This window comes from Elgaria multicarinata, chromosome 15 (genome assembly GCF_023053635.1).
Source record: "Elgaria multicarinata webbii isolate HBS135686 ecotype San Diego chromosome 15, rElgMul1.1.pri, whole genome shotgun sequence".
NCBI classification, from domain to species: Eukaryota; Metazoa; Chordata; class Lepidosauria; order Squamata; family Anguidae; genus Elgaria; species Elgaria multicarinata.
The window spans coordinates 6923192-6947003 of NC_086185.1; the positions used below are offsets into that span (position 1 = coordinate 6923192).

Genomic DNA, 23812 nt, shown 5'->3' on the forward strand with positions numbered 1-23812 from the left:
GTCTACTCTACATAGGCTTAACATTGGATATTATCCTCTGTGTGTGTGTGTGTTTTCACATATACATCAAGAGTTGGGACATTCTGCACACCAAGTGTACTCTCTGTCCTGAGCTATCCCCCGCCTGCCCACTTTTCTTAGCGCCACAGCCTAGCATTCAACAGAGGCCAATCTTTTTCTTGTGGCCACCATGCACTGAAATGTTTGTGCAGATAGAGCACCCCCAGCCATACATGCACAGACTTTGAAGTTGCAAGCAAACAAACAAACTCATTGCTCAGCAAGCCAGACTGGCTTCCCACTTGGAGCAAAATCCCCTCCGTCGGTTAACTTCTCCCTGGCTGACCCCAGTGGCAGGCAGCAGCATTCCGGGGCATTGTGGGAAATTAAAATTATAGCTCTGAGACCCAGCCACTTTTTATGATAACATAAGAAGAGCCATGTTGGATCAGACCAAGGGTCTGTCTCATCCAGCACACAGTAGTCAACCAGCTGTTGACCAGGAATCCACAAGGATGACATGGGTGCAACAGCACCCTACTGCCTATGTTCCACAGCAACTGGTGTATGTAGGCCTATTCCCCAGATACTGGAGGTAGAGGGGGGATAGGGCCAGGTTCAGCCCTGGAGACTTGTCAGTTGCCCAAGGATGGCATTCATTGACATTGGTCCTGTGTGCAAGCAGAAAATATTTATATATTTTCTGCTTCAGAATGATTCATTGTATATGAAGGCAGCAGTGACAGTACTTTTGCCTGTACCAAATTAGAATGATGATCAGGGCGGTCATTATAAAAAAATGGCGTGGAGAGATGACAATTGTGTCGCTCTTCTCTTTAGGAAAAGGGTGAGCCAAGGAGAGTGATTCATCGGAATCCATTAGGGATTTCAGTCAGGAGAACTGCTATGATTTCTGTCTCCAGTGGCAGGGATCTCATTGTTTTGTCGTAATACACCCCCATGGCTTCCCCTGCTGTCCTTCTGCAAGGGCTATCAATCTGTCATTGCATGGCTATGATTCACCCAGTCCCAAAATGAGATAACACGTTTTTCAGGCATGGCGGCCGCCATTTACCATTTTCAGAGTCATGACAGCTTGCTGTGCTTTGTCCATTAGGAAAATAGGCTGAGCTCAACATCATGACTCTTGGTGTTAGGAATGCAGGGAGGAAAGAAGTGGTTCCCAGGGGTGGCCTTACCATGAGGCAAAGCGAGGCAGTTGCCTCAGGTGGCAAATGCTGAGAGGTGCCAGCAAGGTGTTGGTGGAGAGAATTGTGTGCCACGTGGCTTTCCCTACATCCCATAAGCTAATTTGCTGCCTTTAGGTGTGGCAGTGGATGCTGTCCAGTTGTTTGTGTTGAAGAAAGACGTTTGGTCTTGAAGAAGAGTTCCTGACTGTTAGGGCAGTATGACAATGGAACCAGTTACCTAGGGAGGTTGTGGGCTCTCCCACACTAGAGTCATTCAACTAGAGTCATCCCACACTAGAGTCATCCCACACTAGAGGCAGCTGGACAACCATCTGTCAGGGATGCTTTAGGGTGGATTCCTGCATTGAGCAGGGGGTTGGACTTGATGGCCTTGTAGGCCCCTTTCAACTCTACTATTCTATGATTCTATGGTTCTATGAAGGATTTATACATGGAATTGGGGGGGGGCACCATTTTGTTCTTCACCTCAGGTAGCAAAATGTCTTGGCCAGCCCTGGTTGTTCCCCCTTCCCCTTATGCATCAATTTGTCCCTTCCAAAATAGTATACGAAAAGTACGTGTCCCACAGACAGCCTGGATATATGCATACGTAGCAAGAAGAGGAGTAGAAGGTCTAGGCGGGTCAAGGGATCAGTAGTATGATGCATCCACACATGCAAACCCAGCAAGGTTTCTATTTTACAGCATTTCACAACTACACACAGGTGCATCAATGGCATATAAACCAGAATTCAGGAAGAGGATGCAAAGCAACGAGAGAGCTAAAGGAATAATAATAAAGGAACAGAATGGAGGGGGGAACTCTTTGATCCATAATTATTATCCTGATATTGCATGGAGATGGGAGTGTGTGTGTGCAAGGCCGAAATTGAGTGGTTTGCCTATGGCCATCTATTAACGTTCTAGCCATGATGAGATTTGGACTTTGGGCTTCCAGTCTCACATATTTCCACACGAGACTTAAAAGCACATCTCTTTAAAATGAAATGGTAAAATCTACAAAACTATGCTACTCCTGTTTGGTTGAAGGAAAGGACAGAATTTGCAACCAGGACAGAGCAGATACATCTTCCTTTGCAAAACTGCAAAGCATCTGCACACATTTTGGTCTGTTTTTGCTTCACTCTGATTCATACTGTGAATTTAAAAACGACGTTGCCCAGAATGTTCAATTTGCATTAGAAGTCCTTCTCGTCCACCTTCACTTCCACATGAAAACACATCAGGCATCAAACTCAGGTAGCACAACAAGACTCCAAGGGGATTTGTGGGATTTTGTGAGAACACCAGGTAGTCATTTTCTCATGTTACAAAACATTGTGATGTGTGAAGGTCTCTGAGGCTGATTAATACTTGATCTAGACTAAGATCAATATTTTGCCATTGCTAGAGTCTTGAATATAATTTCTCCAGGTGGATCCAGAGAAACTCAAAAGCCAAAACTAATCTTCAACAGTTTGGATAAGAGGAAGAGCCATTTCTACATTTGTGACCAGAGGAGGTTGTATAGAAGAGGAAGTAGTAAAATCAGATGATTAGTTGATTTTGAATCATTAGGTTTTATGGGGTGGGGGAGTCTATTGTATTGTCAAATATAGACCAGGAAATGAAGTCCTAGAAAAGTTGCATGACCTGACAGATGATACGCAATGACTTTAGCAACAGTAGAATGGTTCTTCACTAAAGCTCAGCTGAAACATCTCCGGGTTTACAAATGTTTTTGGCAACACCAGAAAATGCCTTTCCTTTTTGATGACTTTTCAACCCTCCTTACAGAAAAAGGAAGGCTGAAAAGCATCCATGCTTTTTCTGTAAGGACGGCTCCCTGACTTTGATGTTGGCACTGGGCCAGTTCAGCACCATCTAGAGATGTACGGATTTCGTTCAATGCATTCCACCTGCGCTTCAGGGATTATCAGACATCTTTCATTCTGTCTTCTGCTCATTGACAAAACCAGATATATATTTCTACCAAAATTTTGTTCTACTTGTGCTAATCTGCATTAACAGTGATGTGCATTAGCTAATGTGCACGAATGCATCTGCGCAAGTGTGAATGAACACAATTCCCCTGCCCCGCGAGTGTGAAAGGGAAGCCCGCAAGTTCGCAGAATCCATTTGACTTGCAAAAAAGCCCGTCCACTGTGGAATCTGCAGGGCGCATTCATAGAAATCTGAACTCATTTGAATCCTTGGAGGATTTCTCTGTCATCCTTAGTGCCGTCTACTGGGCCTTCCATCTGACCCCGCCCCCACCTGCAGTTCAAGTTATACAGACCCTGAGGTGAAATTCCCACCAAACCAGAAGGGAAGGGCAGGATGGGGATACAGAAGGCACGCACTGATCTTCCATTCCTTGCAACAACTCTGTTTCTGCATGCAGCTAAGAGCACATGCAAAGGATGGGAGGGAAGCAGCGTTCTATTGCATCCTCTGGTGATCCCTCCCGGCGTTTGTAGTACAGGTGCATGAGGATGAATCATGCCTCTGGGGTTTATTTTGGAGGGAGGGATTTCATTGTCACAAAATTGCCAGTTTCTACTCAAAAAAAGCAAAATGTGAGCCTACCCAGCTACATCCTGGGAATTAATAGGTATGGATTCCTTTCCTTAATGAGATTTCCCCCTACAAGCTGAGTCGTCTCCCGCAGGTTTTTCTGTGACACATCTTTGCCAACTTGATTCCTAACGTTTTGTGCCTAAGAAGAATACTCTGAAAAATGGAGTCTCCATTGCACTCCCAATAACGTCCATTTTTCTTGTCCCCAGTGCCATGGCTTAACGGATTTGCCTAGTAGTTCCCCTGCCCTACCTGTTAATAAAAAGAAGATGGAGGCGGCAGCTGCTGTGGTACAGGGCGAAAGTACATTGTCTCCTCCCTGATGATTATTTGAGCATGTATAATTAATGCATCGTAATTTCACTGTTGCTAAAAAAGAAAAGGGGAAAAAAAGAGACCAGAGATGCAAATATAAGTGAAGCTGTACCAAGCATGCGGTTTGCCCGAAGCGTGATTAATCGAGGAAATATAAAATGAAGCATGTTCAGCAATTCTTAGTGCTCACTCTCTGTCTTTTTCTTTTTTTCCCCTCAGCGGAAAAATATTCAGCTAATAGTGAAGCCTGACCTATATGGCAGCGTCATATGGAAAGACAATAAATGTGATATTCGCACTCATTCTTCCTTCCCCAGGGCAAACGAAGAAAGATTATAGAGTAGAATGAAAATCACATTTGGAGTGATTGTGTTACAAAGGATGCTAATAGCTCTGGCACAATAACAGCACCTTGGCTCAGGTTCACACGAGAGGAGAAGACCAGGCAGGATGGAGGGGAGAGATCACAGCATCCTCAGTCCTGTCGCTCGGGGCCAACGCTATGGAGAGATGCTCCATAGTGCGTTTTTAAGCCAGCTGACCTGATTTGGGCTTCCTTGACTAATACAAGAGCCAGATGTGGCTGGTGCCCTGCATAAACTGGGCATGTGGTCTCTAGCACATGGACACAGAAACCTCTACGATGTCTACCAGTTCTGTGGCCCAGGGCTCTGGGATCCCTCAGAACAAAAGCAAAGGCAGCATGAGTTCCTTTAAGGTGGGCGTTTGGAATAGCACTGGTTAGGTCATCACTATGCCAGGTTCATTTCACAGTGATTTTATACACTCTTTTCTTATTATTTGCTTTAAATAAATGAATGCAGTCATTATATATTTAAGCAAAATCCCATCGCCATGGTACTAAGGGACATAGCCTAGTATCGTACAACGCTAAGCCTATGGAGGCTGTGGTTCAATGATCAGAGAGTAATTCAATTGCTTTCCAACTGTGAATTTTGCTCTTAGCTGTTATTGGGGTCAGGATCATTGCTGCGTATGGCCTCTTCTAGTTAATTTCCTCCCAAAGACGGGCTTGATTAGAAGATACAATTGCTGGTTTTAATGGTGTCTTCTTCTTCTTCTTCTTCTTCTTCTTCTTCTTCTTCTTCTTCTTCTTCTTCTTCTTCTTCTTCTTCTTCCTCCTCCTCCTCCTCCTCCTCCTCCGCTACTGCCACCGCCGCCAATCTTCATAGCATCTCTTTAATGAAATATGAACCCTCTTAATTTTTAATCGCAAAGCCCAATTTGTGCAATGAAATAATTTCACTGAAGTTTCACTGCACACTCTGAGTTGCAGGAGAATAGCACATGTTCGCTAACATAGATGACACCATTCAAAGTCCCCTCATGTGCTCCAGTGTGCTGATGGAGTTTCTGATCATGTGGCCTGGCCTGCAATGGGCAGGCCAGTTCCCTTGGGAATAGCACAATTCCTGCAGAAGGGAATACTTCCCAAAGACACAGGTTCCACTGAGCTACACAGCTTATTAGGGTGGGTCTGTGATATCCCTTCTCTGCTCTCCCAGAGGAAACACAACAGTGGACAAAGGTGCAAGGAGCATCAGACTAAAGCAAAGTAGCCAACATGGTACCAATGGCACCCTCCCATTTTTGTGTGGTTGTTTTTTAATTGCCATATTTTCTTGCTAGCACCTGGGATTACTGTGAAATAGACTTCTGTTGGTACTGAAAATTGGGGGATCAAAGGAACCATTTAGTGTGTTGGGGCTCAGCCCTGACCTCCGCCTTGCACTCAGTCCTTTGGACAGCTTACTTGTCCTTTGCCATGCCTCCCATGGCAGCCATTTTGTGGTGGTGCCCAGGACAGTTTATCAAATTGCCAGATATATACCCATGGACCAAAGGGTTCGCCTACCCATGGGCTAATGCTTGGGTGGGTTACTTTGCAATTGGCTCCTTGACTGAGAGCCAAAGGCTAACCCATTGGAGCTGGCAAGCAACAGGGCAGCTAGGACTTGGGAGAAACGGAGCAGTTTCCTGCTTTCTTGGTGGTGGTGGTGGGAGCTCTAGTACTAAACAGAGGAAGCCAACATGGTAGCTTCCAGATGCTTTGGATTATAATTTCTGTAATTCCCAATCATCGGTCATGCTTGGTTGTAGTCAAAAACATGTGGTGCCAGATTGTCTAACTTTGAGCTAAAGGCTGTCTTTGTTGCTGGTTGAAGAAGAGTGAAGTCACCCAAAGGATCTGTAGGCCGTGGCTGTAAATTTAGGGTGGTGTGGTGATGTGTCCCATCTAGCTCAAGGCACCCAAGGGAGCCAAGCCAAAGCAGTTGCACTTACTTGAAGGACAGAGCAGAGTCAAAGCCACTCAAACAGAGTCAAGAATGCCAGGCTGGTCAGGACCTTGGACAGAACTCTCTTGGCTGGAACTCACTCAGGAACTTAGAACTGTTGTCTTAGCATCATGCAGAGGTCTTCTGAGGCTTTATGGAGGCTGGCTGATCTGGCTGTAAAGTTAACCCCACTCTATCTGAGAAACTGCCTACCTGCTTGAATGTATTTGGGGAAGGGTCCCAGAGGAACAGATGATGGCTCACTGGATGATGCCTCCTCCAGCTCAAAATTCTCTTCTGAGCCAGAGGGGCGAATCAAGGCCAGAGAACATGACAGTAAAGCATCTACTCACAAGGAATTAATCAGATAACCGAAGCATCAGAGCTGCAGGAGAGGGGAGGCCGTTATCACATGTATGTATGTAGCGTCATCAGTGTGCATCTTACCAAGAGGAGAGGCTTGGGCCGTTTCTACACCTGCCTTTTCCCCCGGGATCATCCCTGTGCATCCAAATGACACACAGGGGATCCTGGGAGCAGGCAGGGACGATCCATCAATTTTCCTGGGATAATCCTTATGTATAGAAAGGGCCTTCGTCACAGAACAAGTTTGGGCCACCTCAGGGCTGATGCTCTTCGACAATGCTCTTTGGCTATTGCCTAAGGCAGGTGCCTGGCAAATTCGCCCTGTGCCAAAATGGAGGTTTGAGCCTGAGAACTTGCAGCAAACAGGCCCTCGAATGCAAATTGGAAATGCAGGCTCACACATCGCAAGCACGGCAGTTGCGTAAACTGGCCCGAAGTTGGCTTCAAACTAGTCAGCATGGGCAATGCACTTAGCAGTGCCCAGCAGATGTGAAATGGTTGGCCCATTTCTAGGGCTTGCTTTAAAAAGAAGTTGGGGGGGGGGGGTACTTGGAAAAAAATAGACTTAATTGTGGAGGATGTAGTCCCTCAAAGGTCATTGGACGTGATAGTTGCATAGAACTTCCAGTTTCAGAGGCAGTGTACCTCTAAGTACCAGATGCTGGGTGGTGGTAGTAGCAAAGATGATTGCCTTCATGCTCTGCTTGTTGAATTCCCAGAAGCATCAGGTTGTTGTTGTTGTTTTTAAAAAACAAGACATTTATTTATTTATTTATTTAGAATATTTATATACCGCTCCCCATTGAAAAATTTCGGAGCGGTGTACAAGATAAAATGAAAATAAAAACAGAATAAAACAGTTAAAACAAAATTTAAAAGAAGCAAAAACAGAGATTCAAGGCTGCATGTTAAGGAAAGGCTTCTTGGAATAAAGATGTTTTCAGGAGGCACCGAAAGGAGTACAAGGTTGGTGCCTGTCTGACCTCCTGACATCAGACTAGATGGGTGCTTGATCTGATTCAACAGGGATGTTTTCAATTGCTGGGGCACCCAAGGGGTTTTCATTGCCACAGGCTGTAATGATAATAGGCAATAATTTACATAGATGGATAAGCCAACAAAGAGGACCATCAGCTTCACGCCTTTATTTATTTATTACATTTATATACGGCCCCACAGCCGAAGCTCTCTGGGTGGTTTACAACAGTTAAAAATGGTAAACATTAAAAAGTATACAAAATTTAAAAACCATCAAAAACATATAAAACAACAGTATAAAAACAACAATTCTGTTGTTTTAAGATTATGAGCATCTTGATTATGAGCATCTCAGAAATGCCCAGAGAGCTTTAGTTACTGGGCAGTATAGAAACTCAATCAATCAATCAATCTGGCAGGCTACTGGCTGGGGGCCTTGCTAGCCCAGGGGTTAGCGCGGTGGGAGGCCCGTGCTCGTCCCTGTGCATTCAAATGATGCACAGGGGATCCCGGCCTCAGCCAGGGCTCGAGCCGCCCTGGCACCACACTAACCGGAACCGCTTGTAGCGGGGTTCTTCCTGCGGTCCCGGCCTCAGGTTGGGCTGAGGCCGGGACTGCAGGCGTGTGGACCATTCCGCTGCTTTTTCCGGCTACCACACTTACGCACGAGCAGCCGGGAAAAGTGGCAGATGGGCTGCAGCACTCCCACTCCCACTCCCCTTCCCCCAATTTCCTCCCCCCATGACCTCCCCTGGCCTCCGATCCCCCTCCCATGTCCCCACCTCCATGTCCCGCCACCGCTGCTGTCCCCAGACGCCATTTCCCACCGCTGCCGCTGCTGTCCCCAGACGCCATTTTCTGCTGTCGCCATGTCCCCTGGCCTGTGATGCCTGCTGTCGCCATGTCCGGCCTGTGATGCCTGCCACTGCCGATCACAGGCCAGGGGACATGGCGACAGCAGGCAGCACAGGCCGGACATGACGACAGCAGAAAACGGCGTCTGGGAACAGCAGCGGCGGGGGGACATGGCGGTAGGGACATGGGGGGGGGGATCGGAGGCCAGGGGAGGACGTGGGGGGGGGGGGAGGAAATCGGGGGAAGGGGGAGAAGGGGACCCTATTTTTCTTTTTAAAAACCCCTACCTTTATTGTTGGTGCGCTCCTGCATCGTGGCACCTTTAAGTAAAAAAAAATTGGTGGACGCGACGGGGCTTTCCTAGGCCCCGTCGCGTCTCACGTGTAGACGGGGTCTACAGGCCGTGCTATTTCTAGCGCGGCCTGGCCCCTCCTCCCACACAGATTCTAAGGTAGGTCTAGCAAGGCCTTAGATCAGCCTTGCCCAATGTGGCACCCTCCAGATGTGTTGGGCCACAACTCCCATCATCCCCATCTGGCCAATGGGAGTTGGAGTCCACTACATCTGGAGGGTGCCATGTTGGACCAGATGGACCTTGGTTGTGATCCACTGAAGCTCTTCTTCTTATGTTATGGTGATTGTCGGTGCTTTTTCCTCTTTGCAATGTTACACTTCAATTAGTCCAAAATATGGCAGCCAGGCTGGTCACCGGTACACGTAGGGGGGACCACATTACACCAGTTTTAAAATCTCTTCACTGGCTGCCGATTAGTTTCTGGGCGAAGTACAAAGTGCTGGTTTTCATCTTTAAAGCCCTACATGGTTTCGGTCCAGGCTACCTGCGGGATCGCCTTCTCCCGTACAATCCGCCCCGCACACTCAGGTCCTCTGGGAAGAATCTCCTTCAGCTAGCAAAAACTAGATTTACAACTGTTACCCAGAGGACCTTTTCTTCTGCTGCCCCCACATTGTGGAATGGCCTGCCGGAGGAGATTCGTCAACTTGACAGTCTTTTAGAGTTTAAAAAAGCAAAAGCTGTTCTGAGAGCCTTTTTTGGCTGAGGAGCGGGGTATAAATATGATAAATAAATAAATAAATAAATAAATAAATAAATTCAGACTGATCTCTTCCAGGAGGCCTATCCAGTGAAATTTTAGAATGTTTTAAGGATATTTTAAAGATGTTTTAACCCTGTGTGGTATGTTTTTAATCACTTTGTAGCGTGTATTTTATATCATGTTTTTATACTGTTTGTTTTATACTTTGAATGGTTTTAGTTTTTGTGAACCGCCCAGGGAGCTTCGGCTATTGGGCGGCATAAAAATGCAATCAATCAATCAATCAATCAATCAATCAAATAAATACACTTTCAGCTTCTCCGTTTCTCTCTCCCTCTCTCTCCCCATTTTCCCTCTCCAGTTCGTTGCCCAGCCCAACTGCCAGCAGCTGCTAGCGACGCTTTGGTACGACGGCTTTCCCGGATGGCGGCGGAAGCATTGGGCGGTCAAGCTCTTGACCTGCATCACGATCGGACTCCTGTTTCCGGTGCTCTCCGTGGCCTACTTGATTGCACCGAAGAGCAGGCTGGGACTGTTCATCAAAAAGCCATTTATCAAGTTCATCTGCCACACTGGCTCTTACCTTACGTTCCTCTTCATGCTCCTCCTGGCCTCTCAGCACATTGTCAGGACGGACCTCCACATGCAAGGGCCTCCTCCCACCGTCGTGGAATGGATGATCCTCCCCTGGGTTCTAGGTAAATCCATGAATTCCAACGCACGTGGGAGCTAATGGGAGTCGCGTGCAGATTAATTCTGAGCGGGGCGCTGCTATTTCCATGCAAATCAGCTTGGCACATAAATGTCAACATTAACAGCTGTTGTCTCTTCCATGGCGAGGTGAGGTGGGGGCACACATTTTCATGAATTTAGCCTTGTTGTCTGTTTTTGGTCTCTACCCAGCCCACCTTGAGAATTGAGAAGAGTGATAAATCTTGACCTTCTTTTTCTTTTTTTCCATTGATGCTGGCCTTCGGTTCCTGTTAGGGCCAAGCAGGGCCGGCATCAAGGGTCAGCATGGTTGGGAACCTGCCATGGGCCCCCACCCCAGCAGGGGCCCATGGACAAGACCACCCTCCCACCCCCGGCCTGGAGTTCCTCCTCCTTTTCATCACTGCAATCTGCTTGTTCACCTGCCTCTCATTCTGGCCCCTACAATGGTGAGGAGGAGGAGGAGGAGGAGGAGGAGGAGATATATCACAGCCCAATTGCTCACTGGTTCCCTTCCTATCAATTAAGCGAGTGATGCAGCATTGATGAGGAAGAGGAGGAGGAGCAAGAGCAGCTGGTGACCATGGCAGTGAGAAGGTGGGCTCACTGTGGGGAGGGGACCCACCGGGGGTGGTTTGCCTCAAAAACCTGGAGCTGGTACTCAGGACAGACAAATGGTACAAGTGACCTAAAAGGTAGATAGGAACAGCAATATTGGCAGGGGAACCGGTGAAATGGTGTACAATGTGTGCAGGGCAGTCCAAGGCCTTTTGCACCACCCCAGAAGATGCTGAGACACATTTTGGGCAGGGGCCGCAGGTCCATGGTAGAGCATTTGCTTTACAGGCAGAAAGTCCCATGTTAAGTCCCTGGGCATCTCCAGTTAAAGGCAGGAGGGGATGGGTTAGGGTTGCTGGCACTTAGAGCAAGCAACTCTGTGCTAGACCAGATGTTATGCAGATTCCTATGTGCCTTGTGAATCTTAGAGTACAGCATCACGGTGTCCTACGTCAAGCCTGTTTCTGATTTCTGAGTCTAAACTCGGGATGCAAGGCCAGAGAAAATGCTCCTTTCCACAGTGTATCATTAACACTGGGAATTCCCAGTCCTGTAAGATGTGGTGACAGCTGTTGGCGAAGATCACTTTAAAAGAGGGTTGGACAACTCAGAGGAGAGAAGAGGCCTGATGGCTCTTCTCTCCTCTGAGAATTTTAGCCTGGATGGCTAAAAAGAGGTGGTTGGCCTGACAATAACAGAGATTTGGAGGAGGGAGGGCTGTTTTCTACACGCCTTATTTGTGGGCTTCTTGGAGTTTGCTGTGTGGGACAGAAAAAAGGTGCCGGAATAGATGGGCCCTTGCACTGAGCCAAGGAGCAATATGACCCCTGGAAGATATCACACCTGGTGAGAACCACGAATTCTATAACCATGTCCTTGTCGTCTGTGCATAGCCAAATGTTATTGTTATTTGCAATAGAAGTGGGTAACCTCTGTCCCTCCAGCTGTTGTTGTTGTTATTATTATGATGATGATAATTATTATTCCTCTTGCAAGGAACCCAAGGCGGATTACATGGGGGTTTATGGCCCCCACTCAGCTCAGCCATGAAGCTCACAGGGTAACTTTCAGCCAGTCGCTGACTCCCAGCCTATCCTGCCTCACAGGGTTGTTGTGAGGATGAAATGGAGAGGAGGAGCACCATGTGAGCTGCCTTGGGTTCTTTGCAAGAGGGGGAAAAGGAGAGATATAAATGTAACAATAATTTAAAAATCGCAACCTAAAAGAGCCATATAAACCTCAAGTAGCAGAATGTCCTTATGTATGGTGAAAAGCTGAGATGATTTTCTGTGGGTGAATATTTTCAGTATGAAAGGTGGGGTTTGGGAGAGTCTGGAATGTCCCCCCAAATACACACAAACAGACCCCCTTGCTTTTTGGCACCATTTCACACTTGTTCACGGCCGTGCTCAAAAGGTAATGTGGTGCCATCTTTTTTTTCCTTTCCTTTTTTTTAAGAAAAGAGAGTTCTCTTGGCTGGCTGGCTCCATGACCAGCCAAGCAGAGATCAAGTAGCCAGAATGAAGATAGCACAGTGCAACATAACCAGTTAGCCAATCGGTGTTGTCTGTATGATGACACCGCATAAAGCTAGAGCAGAGTGAGGGCAAATCTCCCCTCAGAATGGGAGAGACTTTTCCCTCTGTTTTTCAGCCCCTGGCGTGATCACCAAACCAATAAGGCCTAATCTACACCAAGCAGGATATTGCATTATGAAAGCGGTATATAAAAGGCAGGAGCCACACGACTGCTTTATAGCGGTATCAAAGTGCACTGGCAACAGTTGGGGCCCATTGACACAGATACCATATACCACTTTCATAGTGCAATATCCTGCTAGGTGTGGCTCCTGCCTTTTATATACCGCTTTCATAGTGCAATATTCTGCTTGGTGTAGCTGAGGACACATGCACACGCGCACACACACACACACACACACACACACACACACATTTGATTAATTCCCTCAGACCTCACTGGATTTACAAGGAAATTTACATTCTAATTAGATACAGGAGGGGCTGAGTGGGTTTTAAAATAAAATGAAATCAATTAGTCCGTTGTAGCTTGTATTTCTTCAGTTGGACTATTCTCACAGATCAGTCACAGCTTCTAAAAATGAAACCGAGGTTGATGAACTGAACTGAAAGCTCAAAACAGCGGGAATTAGCTATTGTGTAAAAGCGCACGCCTGTAAACAAGTCCGTGACCCACTCCTTAACACATATCTTTCTGTCTTTGACAGCTGTCTGGGGAAAGGCAGTGGTGTAGCCAGGTGATTTTAGACCCTGCATTTAATTATCTTATGCAGTTGGAGGGGGAAGCTTTAGATGCTCATGAGTATTACTTCAGTTGTGAAAACAGAATTATTGTTGTTGTTGTTGTTGTTGTTGTTGTTGTTGTTATTATTATTATTATTATTATTATTGATATCCTGCCTTTTCCCCAATACTGGGACTCAAGGCAGCTTTACAAATTAAAACATATACAGTTAAAACATATAAATAGAAATATGCAAAACTTAAAAATATAATTAACCATGCTGCAATATGAATATATTTAAAATATAAATAATAATTTGGGAAAAAAATCCAATGCATAAACAACACATAAGCAGAAGTCCAGACTATTTGCCAAAGACCTGCCAGAAGAACACAGATGTTTTTGCTTGCATAGCAAGAAGGGAGCCAGCCTAGCTTCCCTTGGAAGGGATTTCCAGAGGCCTGGGGCAACCACTGAGAAGGCCCTCTCCCACATTCCCATCAGCTAACATTTCTTTTCTCTGCCCCACCCCCATCTGACTTCCAAAGAACCTGTGATTCCATGCTTTACAATTAATATTCCTGATATGCTAGAACAACACTGTTTGCTATCCCAGATTTTTTTTAAAAAAAATATACTCTGAGCAGGTGCATTTTTATAGATTCTGTTAAATTATAGCATCATCATGACCATAGGAATAAAATGGAGATTGCTGTCTGCTGCCCTCAACACCTGCCGCTCTCCAGCTGGTCATTTCGCCTTCTTCACTCCCCCCCCCAAGCTGTCGGGGCCCTGGATTTTGCCCCCCTGGCTGCATCAAATGATCTTTGTGAATAAATTGGTGTCCTTTCTCTAGGACAGCTTCCTCATTGGGGTTCTTTTAGCATTTACAATCTTTTCTTTAAAAGGTTGCATTTGTCCCAGATCAGCAAAAATAGAACAGGGTTATTGATTAAGGAAAGGAAGGAAAGTTAACATTTCCTTGGAAATAAGTTCTTTAGGACAGGAAAAAAAATGAAATGCCTCGTCTTGAAAAAGAAGAAAGATGAACGGAGAGAACAGTCACGTTCTGTGCAGACGGCATGGCAGTAACTATAGCAACACAACTCTAACAATGATTACTCACAATAAAAGTAACATATGGGAATCTTCATCAGAAGCTTCTCCACTGATTTGTTTGTGCAGGCAAAGGATTTGTGGCCGAAGAGTGAAAGATCCTTTGCCGGTGCCAGCATGGCGGTGACATTTAACTGGCAATCCAAAAATAAAAAGAAGAGAAGACCCCAGTGAGGCCTGAAACCAGTGGAGATTGGAGGCTCCGATGTCAGTGGGGTAACGAATCCGCTCTGGATTTCTGTCAGGACCAGTCAGAATTCTAAAGGAGTTCTCCAAGGTGACACCAGAGCCACCAGCCTCCACTGGGTACCACCTTAGGATCCCTGGGGTGGGGGGAATGACAGGATATGAATGTAACAAATCAATAAAATAAGTAAGTCTAGCCAACTACCGTCTCATTTGACTGGCAGAAGTTCTCCGAGGCCCACGCCTGGCAGAGATTTTAACAAGACGAGGGCTCATAGTTCAATCATTATAGGGATGGTGTTCTAAAAAGCCATTCTGTACTAACTTCCGCTTGGTCCACTGTCATGGAACTCTGAATGAGAGAATCAAACACCACTGCTGCACTGGGTTGAAGAGGGTGGCATGAAAAGTCTTGAAGTTAGTACCTTATTAATAACTTAGGAAAGAGATGATTCTCTCCCCCCAAAAGAAGGGGAAATAATAATAATAAAAAAAAGAATTTGAAGCTTCTCCAGGCAAGACCCAATTGCACTCTTTACTCTTTCATCTTGATATAAACGTCATCCCTGAGTGTACATTTCATCCGGAGACCTTACATCCCTTCTGTTTGAAATTCATCTGCCTATGCTTGCACATCCCGACCATTTCAAGCCGCATTTCATGTTCTGTCACTGCAACCCGCCCTGAACCGTCATTACATTTCGCAGCAAAGAAGGAGGTCATCTCGCTTCCGAGCCGTTAGCAATAAACGGCCTTTTCCTTCCATCCCATTTGCTCTGCTTTGGTGCGCGGTAACGGTGTCTCACCGAAACGACTTCTCTTTCTGCAGGTTTTATTTGGGGCGAAATCAAAGAAATGTGGGACGGAGGCTTCAACGAGTACGTCCACGACTGGTGGAACCTGATGGATTTTGCAATGAATTCCCTCTACTTGGCTACGATCTCCTTGAAGATTGTCGCATACGTCAAGGTACCAGAAGCGTGGAGCATGTGCGTGGGCTCTTTGGTGGCAGGGGTTCCCCACAATCACGACTTCTCCCTTCCATTTCATGGAGGTGTGGTCCATTCAAGAGTTGCCTTCAAAGCTGTTGGCGTCCACTACTTCGGCCTTCACTTTCTGACACAAATTCCCCACTCTCTTCTTCAACCGTGGTTTAATATCAGGCCCATTCCAGTGCAAACTCTACCAAGCTTTTAACCAGGGTTTACAACATCATTTCAAATGAACTCCGATTTCAAATCCTGATTAAGATGGGAAGCATGGTTACCATTGAGATGTAAAATAAACCTGGGGTCTACAATGTGGTGCCTATGGACACCTCTCCTGGCATCTGCCAGATTCACTGTCCCTGTTGATTTTTATTTTATTTCTTAAAACTTTTAAACATTAAACATATATCTATATATTTTAAAAAGGGAACCTGTCATGTTGCAAAGTGAAGTGCCGTCTTCAAGCATCTTCTTTATTTGGGTTCCTAAGCGTGTTTTGTGTTTTGTATCTCAGACTTTACTTCTGCCTTGTAATTCAAGTATCGCTCAAGCCGCTTTTCTTTTAGTATCACCAGTTTGCCTTCCGGAAAACGATTGCGTTGTAAACCGTCAAGTCCACCACGGCAGCCAGTGTAGGGTGACCCTATGGAGAGGAGGACAGGGCTTCTGTATCTTCAACAGTTGAATAGAAAAGGGAATTTCAGCAGGTGTCATTGATAGGCTGGTAAAATTCCCTCTTCATCGGAACAGGTAAAGCTGCAGGAGCCCTGCTCATTTGTATCGGGTCACGCTAGGCAGGAATGCTGGGAGTTGTCATCCAAAACATTTGGAGAGCCTCAGGTTGAGGAAAACTCTGTTAGAGGGGGGAGGCATACGTTTGTGTTTCACTGGAGTAGCTATGGACGTGGGTCCTTATCCCCTTTTTGTCAGGAGCGATTTGGTGCTGCGCGCCTCTGAATCCCCGTGCTAATGCTGAATGCAACCCTCGGGCTAACTTCTTCTTAAAAGCTTTCTTGTTGTTCATTTCCTGCTGCTTTTAATGCTGGCAAGGAGGTGAGGCATCAGGAGTCTAAATATTTTACAGACTGGCAGGGAGGTGGCTGTGAGGCAGGAAGGCCGTGCAGTAAACACTCTGGCTGCCATAGGCTCACACGGGGCCTGTTGAGTGCACGCCTCTCCAACTGAATACCAAGGGAGATGCTTTCCCCCAAGTAGGGATCTCCACCACAGCATCAAAGCCTGCATTCTCTGCTCTTCCGTACACTCCCCACCCCCACACACTCTTGAGCTAGAGTGGAAACGGACGGATGCTGTTGGCACCATGGGGAGTTCAAAAAGAAAATGTTAACAGCCTAATAAGTCTCCGACAACAGTTCACACATGGACAATCTTGTGTTCTTGTGGTACCCCCTTGTCTTCTCACACTAAGGAGTGCTGCCTGAGCACACCGCCGCCATCGCCACCACCACCACTATTACACATTGCTGAAGGTGTTTCTCCACCTTTTGTTTCTATTTACTCTGCAATCGCTTTTCGCTTATTTAAAAGCAAAGAGCGTACTCCTTTCGGTTAAAGTTGTTCTGGGGAAAAAAAGAAAAGGACGGGCAATTGGTCAAGCTCCATTTTCCCCACTGCTAAGTATGTCCCATCATTTTAGGGTGCACTTTCTTAAAGGCAGGCATTTGTGCAAGTGTTTAATTGATGAATAAACTGCTTTTGTATTATTCATAATAATAATAATAATAATAATAATAATAATAATTTATATCCTACTTTTTCCCCAGTAATGGGACTCAAGGCAGTTTACATGATTAAAACATGTACAATTAAAACATATACATATAAATTACAAAAGTTAAAATAGAATTAAACCTACAGTAAAATTAAAAACATTTTTATTTATTTATTACATTTTTATACCGCCCAATAGCTGAAGCTCTCTGGGCGGTTCACAAAAATTAAAACCATAATAAAACAACCAACAGGTTAAAAGCACAAATACAAAATACAGTATAAAAAGCACAACCAGGATAAAACCACGCAACAAAATTGATATAAGATTAAAATACAGAGTTAGAACAGTAAAATTTAAATTTAAGTTAAAATTAAGTGTTAAAATACTGAGAGAATAAAAAGGTCTTCTTCTTAATAGTCCCATAAGAGCTGAGGAGATAGAAGAGACCATATAATGTTTAAAAAATGTCAAATCACCAGGCATCGATGGTCTGGGGGGGAGGATTTTATAAAGCTTTTAAAGTCACCCTTACTCCCTATTTAGTGAGATTATTTTATTTTATTTTAGAAGGTGGGGAGATTCCAGAATCCTGGAAACGCACGCGCTTGATAACCATTCCTAAGCCAGGACGAGATCCCCACCTAGTGAACTCTTATCGCCCAATAGCACTTCTTAATCAGGATGCTAAACTCTTCACATCCTTGCTTGCTCATAGTCTGAACCAGTTTATAACAGAATATGTAGATGAAGATCAAACAGGTTTTATGCCAGGTCGACACTTAGCTGATTCAGTGCGCAGGATACTTAACTTAATTCACCACAGCGAAAGCCAAAAGTCTCCTTTGGCACTGTTTTCTCTTGATGTTTTCAAGGCATTTGACCGCTTGGAATGGCCTTTTATTTTCCGCTTATTTCATAAAATGGCGTTTGGTAATCAATTTCTTAAGGTATTGAAGCAATTGTACTCCGATGCTAAGGCAACAGTATGTGTTAACTCTTGGGAATCAAAAAGGTTTCAAATAACTAGAGGCACACGTCAGGGCTGCCCACTCTCCCCACTTATCTTTGCCATTGCAATAGAAGCCCTAGCAACCTCAATTTGGGCAGACCCAGCTATATCGGGGCCTAGAATAAATGGGAGACATCATTGCATCAACCTTTTTGCTGATGATATATTGCTTATGTTAACAGAACCTAAGGTTGTTCTTCCTGCTCTTTGCACACGTCTGGATACCTTCAAGGAAGTTGCTGGTCTGGAGGTCAATTATGACAAATCTGATTTGCTCTGTGTTAATATCCCTTTGGCTGAACAGAAAAATATTCAACGAATTTTCAAAGTCACTTTAAGATTTGGCAGGTTAAAATACTTAGGCATTCAGATCACTAAGGAAATCAAACAACTGCATATACGCAATTTTGATTCTTTATGGAATGCGCTAAGAAAAGATATGACACTGTGGAAGAAACTTAAATTATCTTGGCTAGGGAGGAATGTGATATATATCACATGATGTTGAATTGTCAATTCCCAGATAAGGGAGGGTTAAAAACGATTTGGGAACATGATCTGTGCACCAGTTTCACTGAAGGTGAATGGAAAAGCTTGTGGCAATCAGCACCCTATAAAACAATATCAGCAAAAGTTAAAGAGCTCACTCTGAAAATCACTCACAGGTGGTATATCTGTTAGACTGCACCATATTAGTGTTAATATATCCCCGCACTGTTGGCGTGGTTGCTCCGTTCCTGGCACTTATATTCATCTTTGGTGGGAATGTCAACAGGTCAAAACTTTTTGGTCAAGGGTTTTCCAAACCATTACAAACATTATTAATGTTGAAGTAGAAACTGACCCAGCACTGGCTCTACTTTCTATTTTTAGGAATGCCAATAGAAACATTATTCCCAAAGCCTTGGTCACCCATTTGCTGGTTGCAGCCAGGTGGGAAATTGCCCAATTCTGGAAAAGCGACAGACCTTTTGACCATCAACGCTGGTTTGATAAGATTTGGAAACTAGCTTTAAATGATAAATTGACACAACATAGCAGGTTAGCAAGAGGAGAAATAACATCAGACACATTTGTGGAAAACTGGTTGGACTTTTTCACATTTATTAATATGAATCCTGGCGAACCTAGACCCCCAATGACTCAGGAATCCTTTTGGTCAGAGGTTCTAACTTAACCTGCATCTTTTTCTGTACCAAGAGCTTATTGAAGGAATGAACACCCATGTTTTTTTTATAGTGGTGCTATGGGAACATCTATATTGTTGTTGAGTGTTTTCTTTTACTCTGTGTATTTATTGTATTTGTCCTTACTTGAAAATCAATTAAAATAGTATTAAAAAAAAAAGAATAAAAAGGTCTTCAGCTGGCGATGAAAGGAGTACAGTGTAAGTGCCAGGCGGACCTCTTTGGGGAGCTCATTCCACAGCTGGGGTGCCACATGTTAAAAAATTAAAAAAAACTGTAACATGTTAAAAGAGGGGGGGGGGAATCCAATACATTAACACAGGTCCAGTATAGTTCCAAAAGCTTTCTGAAACAAAAACATTTTTGCCTGGCTCCAAAACTGTAGCACAGAGGGAGCCAGCCTGGCCTCCCTGGGAAGGGAGTTCCAGAGGCTTGGAGAAGGCCCTGTCCCATGTACCCATCAAGCGTGCCTGGGATGTTGGTGGGATTGAGAGAAAGGCCTCCCCTGAAGATCTCAGAGCACGAGCATGCTCATATGGGAGAATACGGTCTTTCAGATAACCTGGACCCGAGCTGTAGAGAGCTTTATAGGTCATAACCAGCATTTTGAATTGTGCCTGGAAACATACCGGAAGCCAGTGAAGCTGTTTTAACAGGGGAGTTGTATGCTCCCTGTATGCATTTCCCCCCAAATATATCCATTTTTTGTAGGCACTGTTTCAAATGCGCACATTTTTGGGCACACACTTTTTCAAAAGTCTACACTTCTGTATACTTCTTTTCTTCTTTTCTTTTTTTACAAACTGCCACACAAACTTTGGAAAACTACGCCTCATTGCAATCGTGTTTGCCTTCAAGCTCAGGGAGTGCAATTTCGATAAATTCACATTGAAATGCAAACTGAATGAATGTCTCATACCTGGTAGATACCAGGAGCTTTTTAAAGTCAGCATTCATCCTGGGCATTTAGTATCTATATTTATGGATGCTTTGAGATATATATATATAAAGATATATATTTAAAAGGTCATTAGGTACTAGTGCCTCAAAACTGTTGTCATTTTTGCTCTGCTACATGCAGTTTATTTGTTGGCTGTGGCATGGCCTTTGCAGTAGTTCAGAAGAAGTTATAGAAAATGCTTCATGCCATTTTGGGCAAATTGGATTCTGCCTCAAATGCAGAACATGTGATTTCACCTTCTTCTGTTTGTTTCTCGCTTAGAATGCCCATTTACTGAACTCACACTGAACAAAGTTGGTTGCTTGAGAATTTGAGCAGAATTTTAATTGTATAACCACCCCCTCCCACCGCCCTGCTTGCACAATGCCTTTTCTGCATCAGCTTTACTAGCCGAAATGCTTGGCAGACCACAGTCTCACATTTTGCAATAGGGCAAAATAGATATATGACTGTGGGCTCATCTACACCAAGCAGGATATTCCACTATGAAAGCGGTATATAAAAGGCAGGAGCCACACCAAGCAGGATATAGCACTATGAAAGTGGTATATGGTATGGGTCGTTGAGCCCCAACAGTTGTCAGTGCACTTCAATACCACTCTAAAGCAGTAGTGTGGCTCCTGCATTTTATATACTGCTTTCATAGTGGAATATCCTGTTTGGGTGAATATGAGCTCTCTGTATGTCAGTTGCTGGAGAAGATGGGCAGGAGGGTGCTATTGCAATCAGTGGAGGCTGGTGACTCTGATGTCTGACTGAAACCTGGAGTTTATATTCTGGGAATTTCTGGCTGGACATCAGGAGAAACATCCTGACTGTTAGAGCAGTATGACAATGGAACCAGTTACCTAGGGAGGTTGTGGGCTCTCCCACACTAGAGGCCTTCAAGAGGCAGCTGGACAACCCTCTGTCAGGGATGCTTTAGGGTGGATTCCTGCATTGAGCAGGGGGGTGGACTCAATGGCCTTGTAGGCCCCTTCCAACTCTGCTATTCTATGATTCTATGATTTCCCAGTTCACACATTCTTCGCCTCTCCCCCACCACTCTTCCGTCCCCCCAGTGATGATTGTACACAGCTCCAAAGGCCAACGGTGGTTTTTTGTGCAACAAACAAAACTCATTGTGCGGATGGAAGGAAAACCTCAGTGATTTGCAAGGATGATTTCTTCTCAATTAAAAAACCAAAAAACAAACACGCCTTCTAAATAAAATAAATACGTTTCTAAGGGTGAACACTTGGCGGTACGCCCACAGATTAGCAATGTCTATGCAAACACCTGCACTTCCTGGAAGACGTGGAGCCTGGATAATCCCATTCTAGCTAGAGCACCGAAAGGGGTCTGAGTCATCAGAGATAACTGTAGTCTGAGTTCTCACCTATGTCTGCCTTGTACCTGACTAGGACTAACCCCTAACCCTAACCTTTAATGACCAGCCACGGTTTATTTTGCACTTTGTTTCTTTTTTAAAAAATGTACTTTTAATGTGTTTTTATTCTGTTTTTATTCTATTTTGTTTTGTCCAGTGCTCTGAAATTCTGAATGGGGAGCGGTATATAACTAAAATAAATAAATACGATATGGCAGGAGTTATAGCTGCTTCACCCAATGCTGTAACAAAGAGCGCTGGGCATAAGCCAGTGGCAGTGACCACTGAGTTCCTTACTCTCAATGGCTCTGGCTCCTGCCCCAGACTCAGGGCTCAGGGGCATTGGGAACAAGGATTTAAGCTGCAGTCTTACACCCCATGCTGGGCTGAGGGAGTACCACAGGGGTCCACAACACAGAACCCTTTGGCACCCGCAAACTTTTTGTTTTTATTTTTTTATTCCCATTTTTTTTAATATACATACATGGATTTGTATATATCTGTAGTAACGAATACATATGAAATGCATACAACCTTCTAGCGATTATGCATAGGCGCCAACAAAACTGGACCAAATATCCAAATAAGTAACCGTTTGAAGGTAGCAACGATATGCCACCCATTCAAATATTGAAAGTGTTTTAAGTCCTCAATCCATTTATTTATTTAGTTAATTAAAACATTTGCATCCCACCCTATATCATTAAGATCTCAGGGCAGCGTACAGATAAAAGCATACAGTATAAAAGAATAAATATGCACAGTTAAAAACAAATTAAACCATGAACCAAGTTAAAACAATATATAATTTAAAAGCAGTAAAAGCAGTTCAAACATTGTAGGAGGTGAGCAGTATCCTCCCAATCTTGTAAATAAATATCAGTCTTTTAGCTGTCAAAAGGTGCAGAGTATCCGTTTACGCTGACCATTTGTTAATTTCCACAAAACAAGTAATTTAAAAAAGTGTGTACATCAGTAAATATTAAAGACTGTTCCAGTACAAAATCCATCTGTTTTAATAATGCCTCCCCAAAAGAAGCAACTGCTGGATGTTGCCAAAACATATTTTAAAACAAACATTAGCTGTATTGCACCACCAGCAATTAGCCAAATTAGACAATCTCTTGTAAAAGAGACATTGTGGTGTCCAGTAGGACACAAAATAAAAAGTTTTGCTGAATAAGACACAGTCTAAGATCAATGGACCCGACAGGTAGATGCCAAAGCAGCAATTCACTGATTAGGCTTTCTGCACTGATGCTTACAGCAGTTTCTCAAATTCCTAAATGTGCTCATGACTCCCAAAATCCCTTTCAATGGGGATTGCAAAACTGGGTAGATTGGGGGGGGGGGAGAGAAGGAGGAGTGATTGTCCCCACCCCAAGCATTCTGTTGGATATTATCCTTGAGGAGGGGTTTCTCTGTTCATCTGGGCCAGTTGAGGGGTCTCTATTTGACCTTCTGCTTGCCCATCTCATGATTTGTGCCCAAGTTCAGGAAAATGTATGCACCAATCAGTTGCCATGAGACTTGTTGTTTCATCTGCCTGTCACAGGGCAAATTTGGAAGTTCTGCCTTGGGCATTATTATTATTATTATTATTATTATTATTATTATTATTATTATTATTATTATTATTTTATATAGCACCATCAATGTACATGGTGCTGTACAGAGTAAAACAATAAAATAGCAAAACCCTGCCGCATAGGCTTACATTCTAATAAAATCATAATAAAACAATAAGGAGGGGAAGAGAATGCACCAAACAGGCAGAATAAAAGTCAGAGCAAAATCAAGTTTTAAAAGCTTTAGGAAAAAGAAAAGTTTTTAGCTGAGCTTTAAAAGCTGCGATTGAACTTGTAGTTCTCAAATGTTCTGGAAGAGCGTTCCAGGCGTAAGGGGCAGCAGAAGAAAATGGACGAAGCCAAGCAAGGGAAGTAGAGACCCTTGTGCAGGTGAGAAACATGGCATCAGAGGAGCGAAGAGCACGAGCGGGGCAATAGTGTGAGATGAGAGAGGCAATAGTGTGAGATGAGAGGCATGAAACTCTCTTAGGTCATCTAGGTTCAAAGATCAGAAAATGGCAA

At 44.3% G+C, this 23812-nt stretch overlaps 1 protein-coding gene across 2 annotated transcripts in view; it reads left to right on the top strand.

The window, feature by feature from the left end:
* The window catches only part of TRPC5 (transient receptor potential cation channel subfamily C member 5), a 106331-nt gene that overhangs the window by 40700 nt on the left and 41819 nt on the right, over positions 1 to 23812 (top strand). For both annotated transcript variants that reach the window (XM_063142088.1, XM_063142089.1), the window contains exons 3-4: positions 10001 to 10337; positions 15302 to 15441. In XM_063142088.1, the coding sequence (XP_062998158.1) occupies positions 10001 to 10337; positions 15302 to 15441 (477 nt within the window). The remainder of the gene's footprint in view (positions 1 to 10000; positions 10338 to 15301; positions 15442 to 23812) is intronic.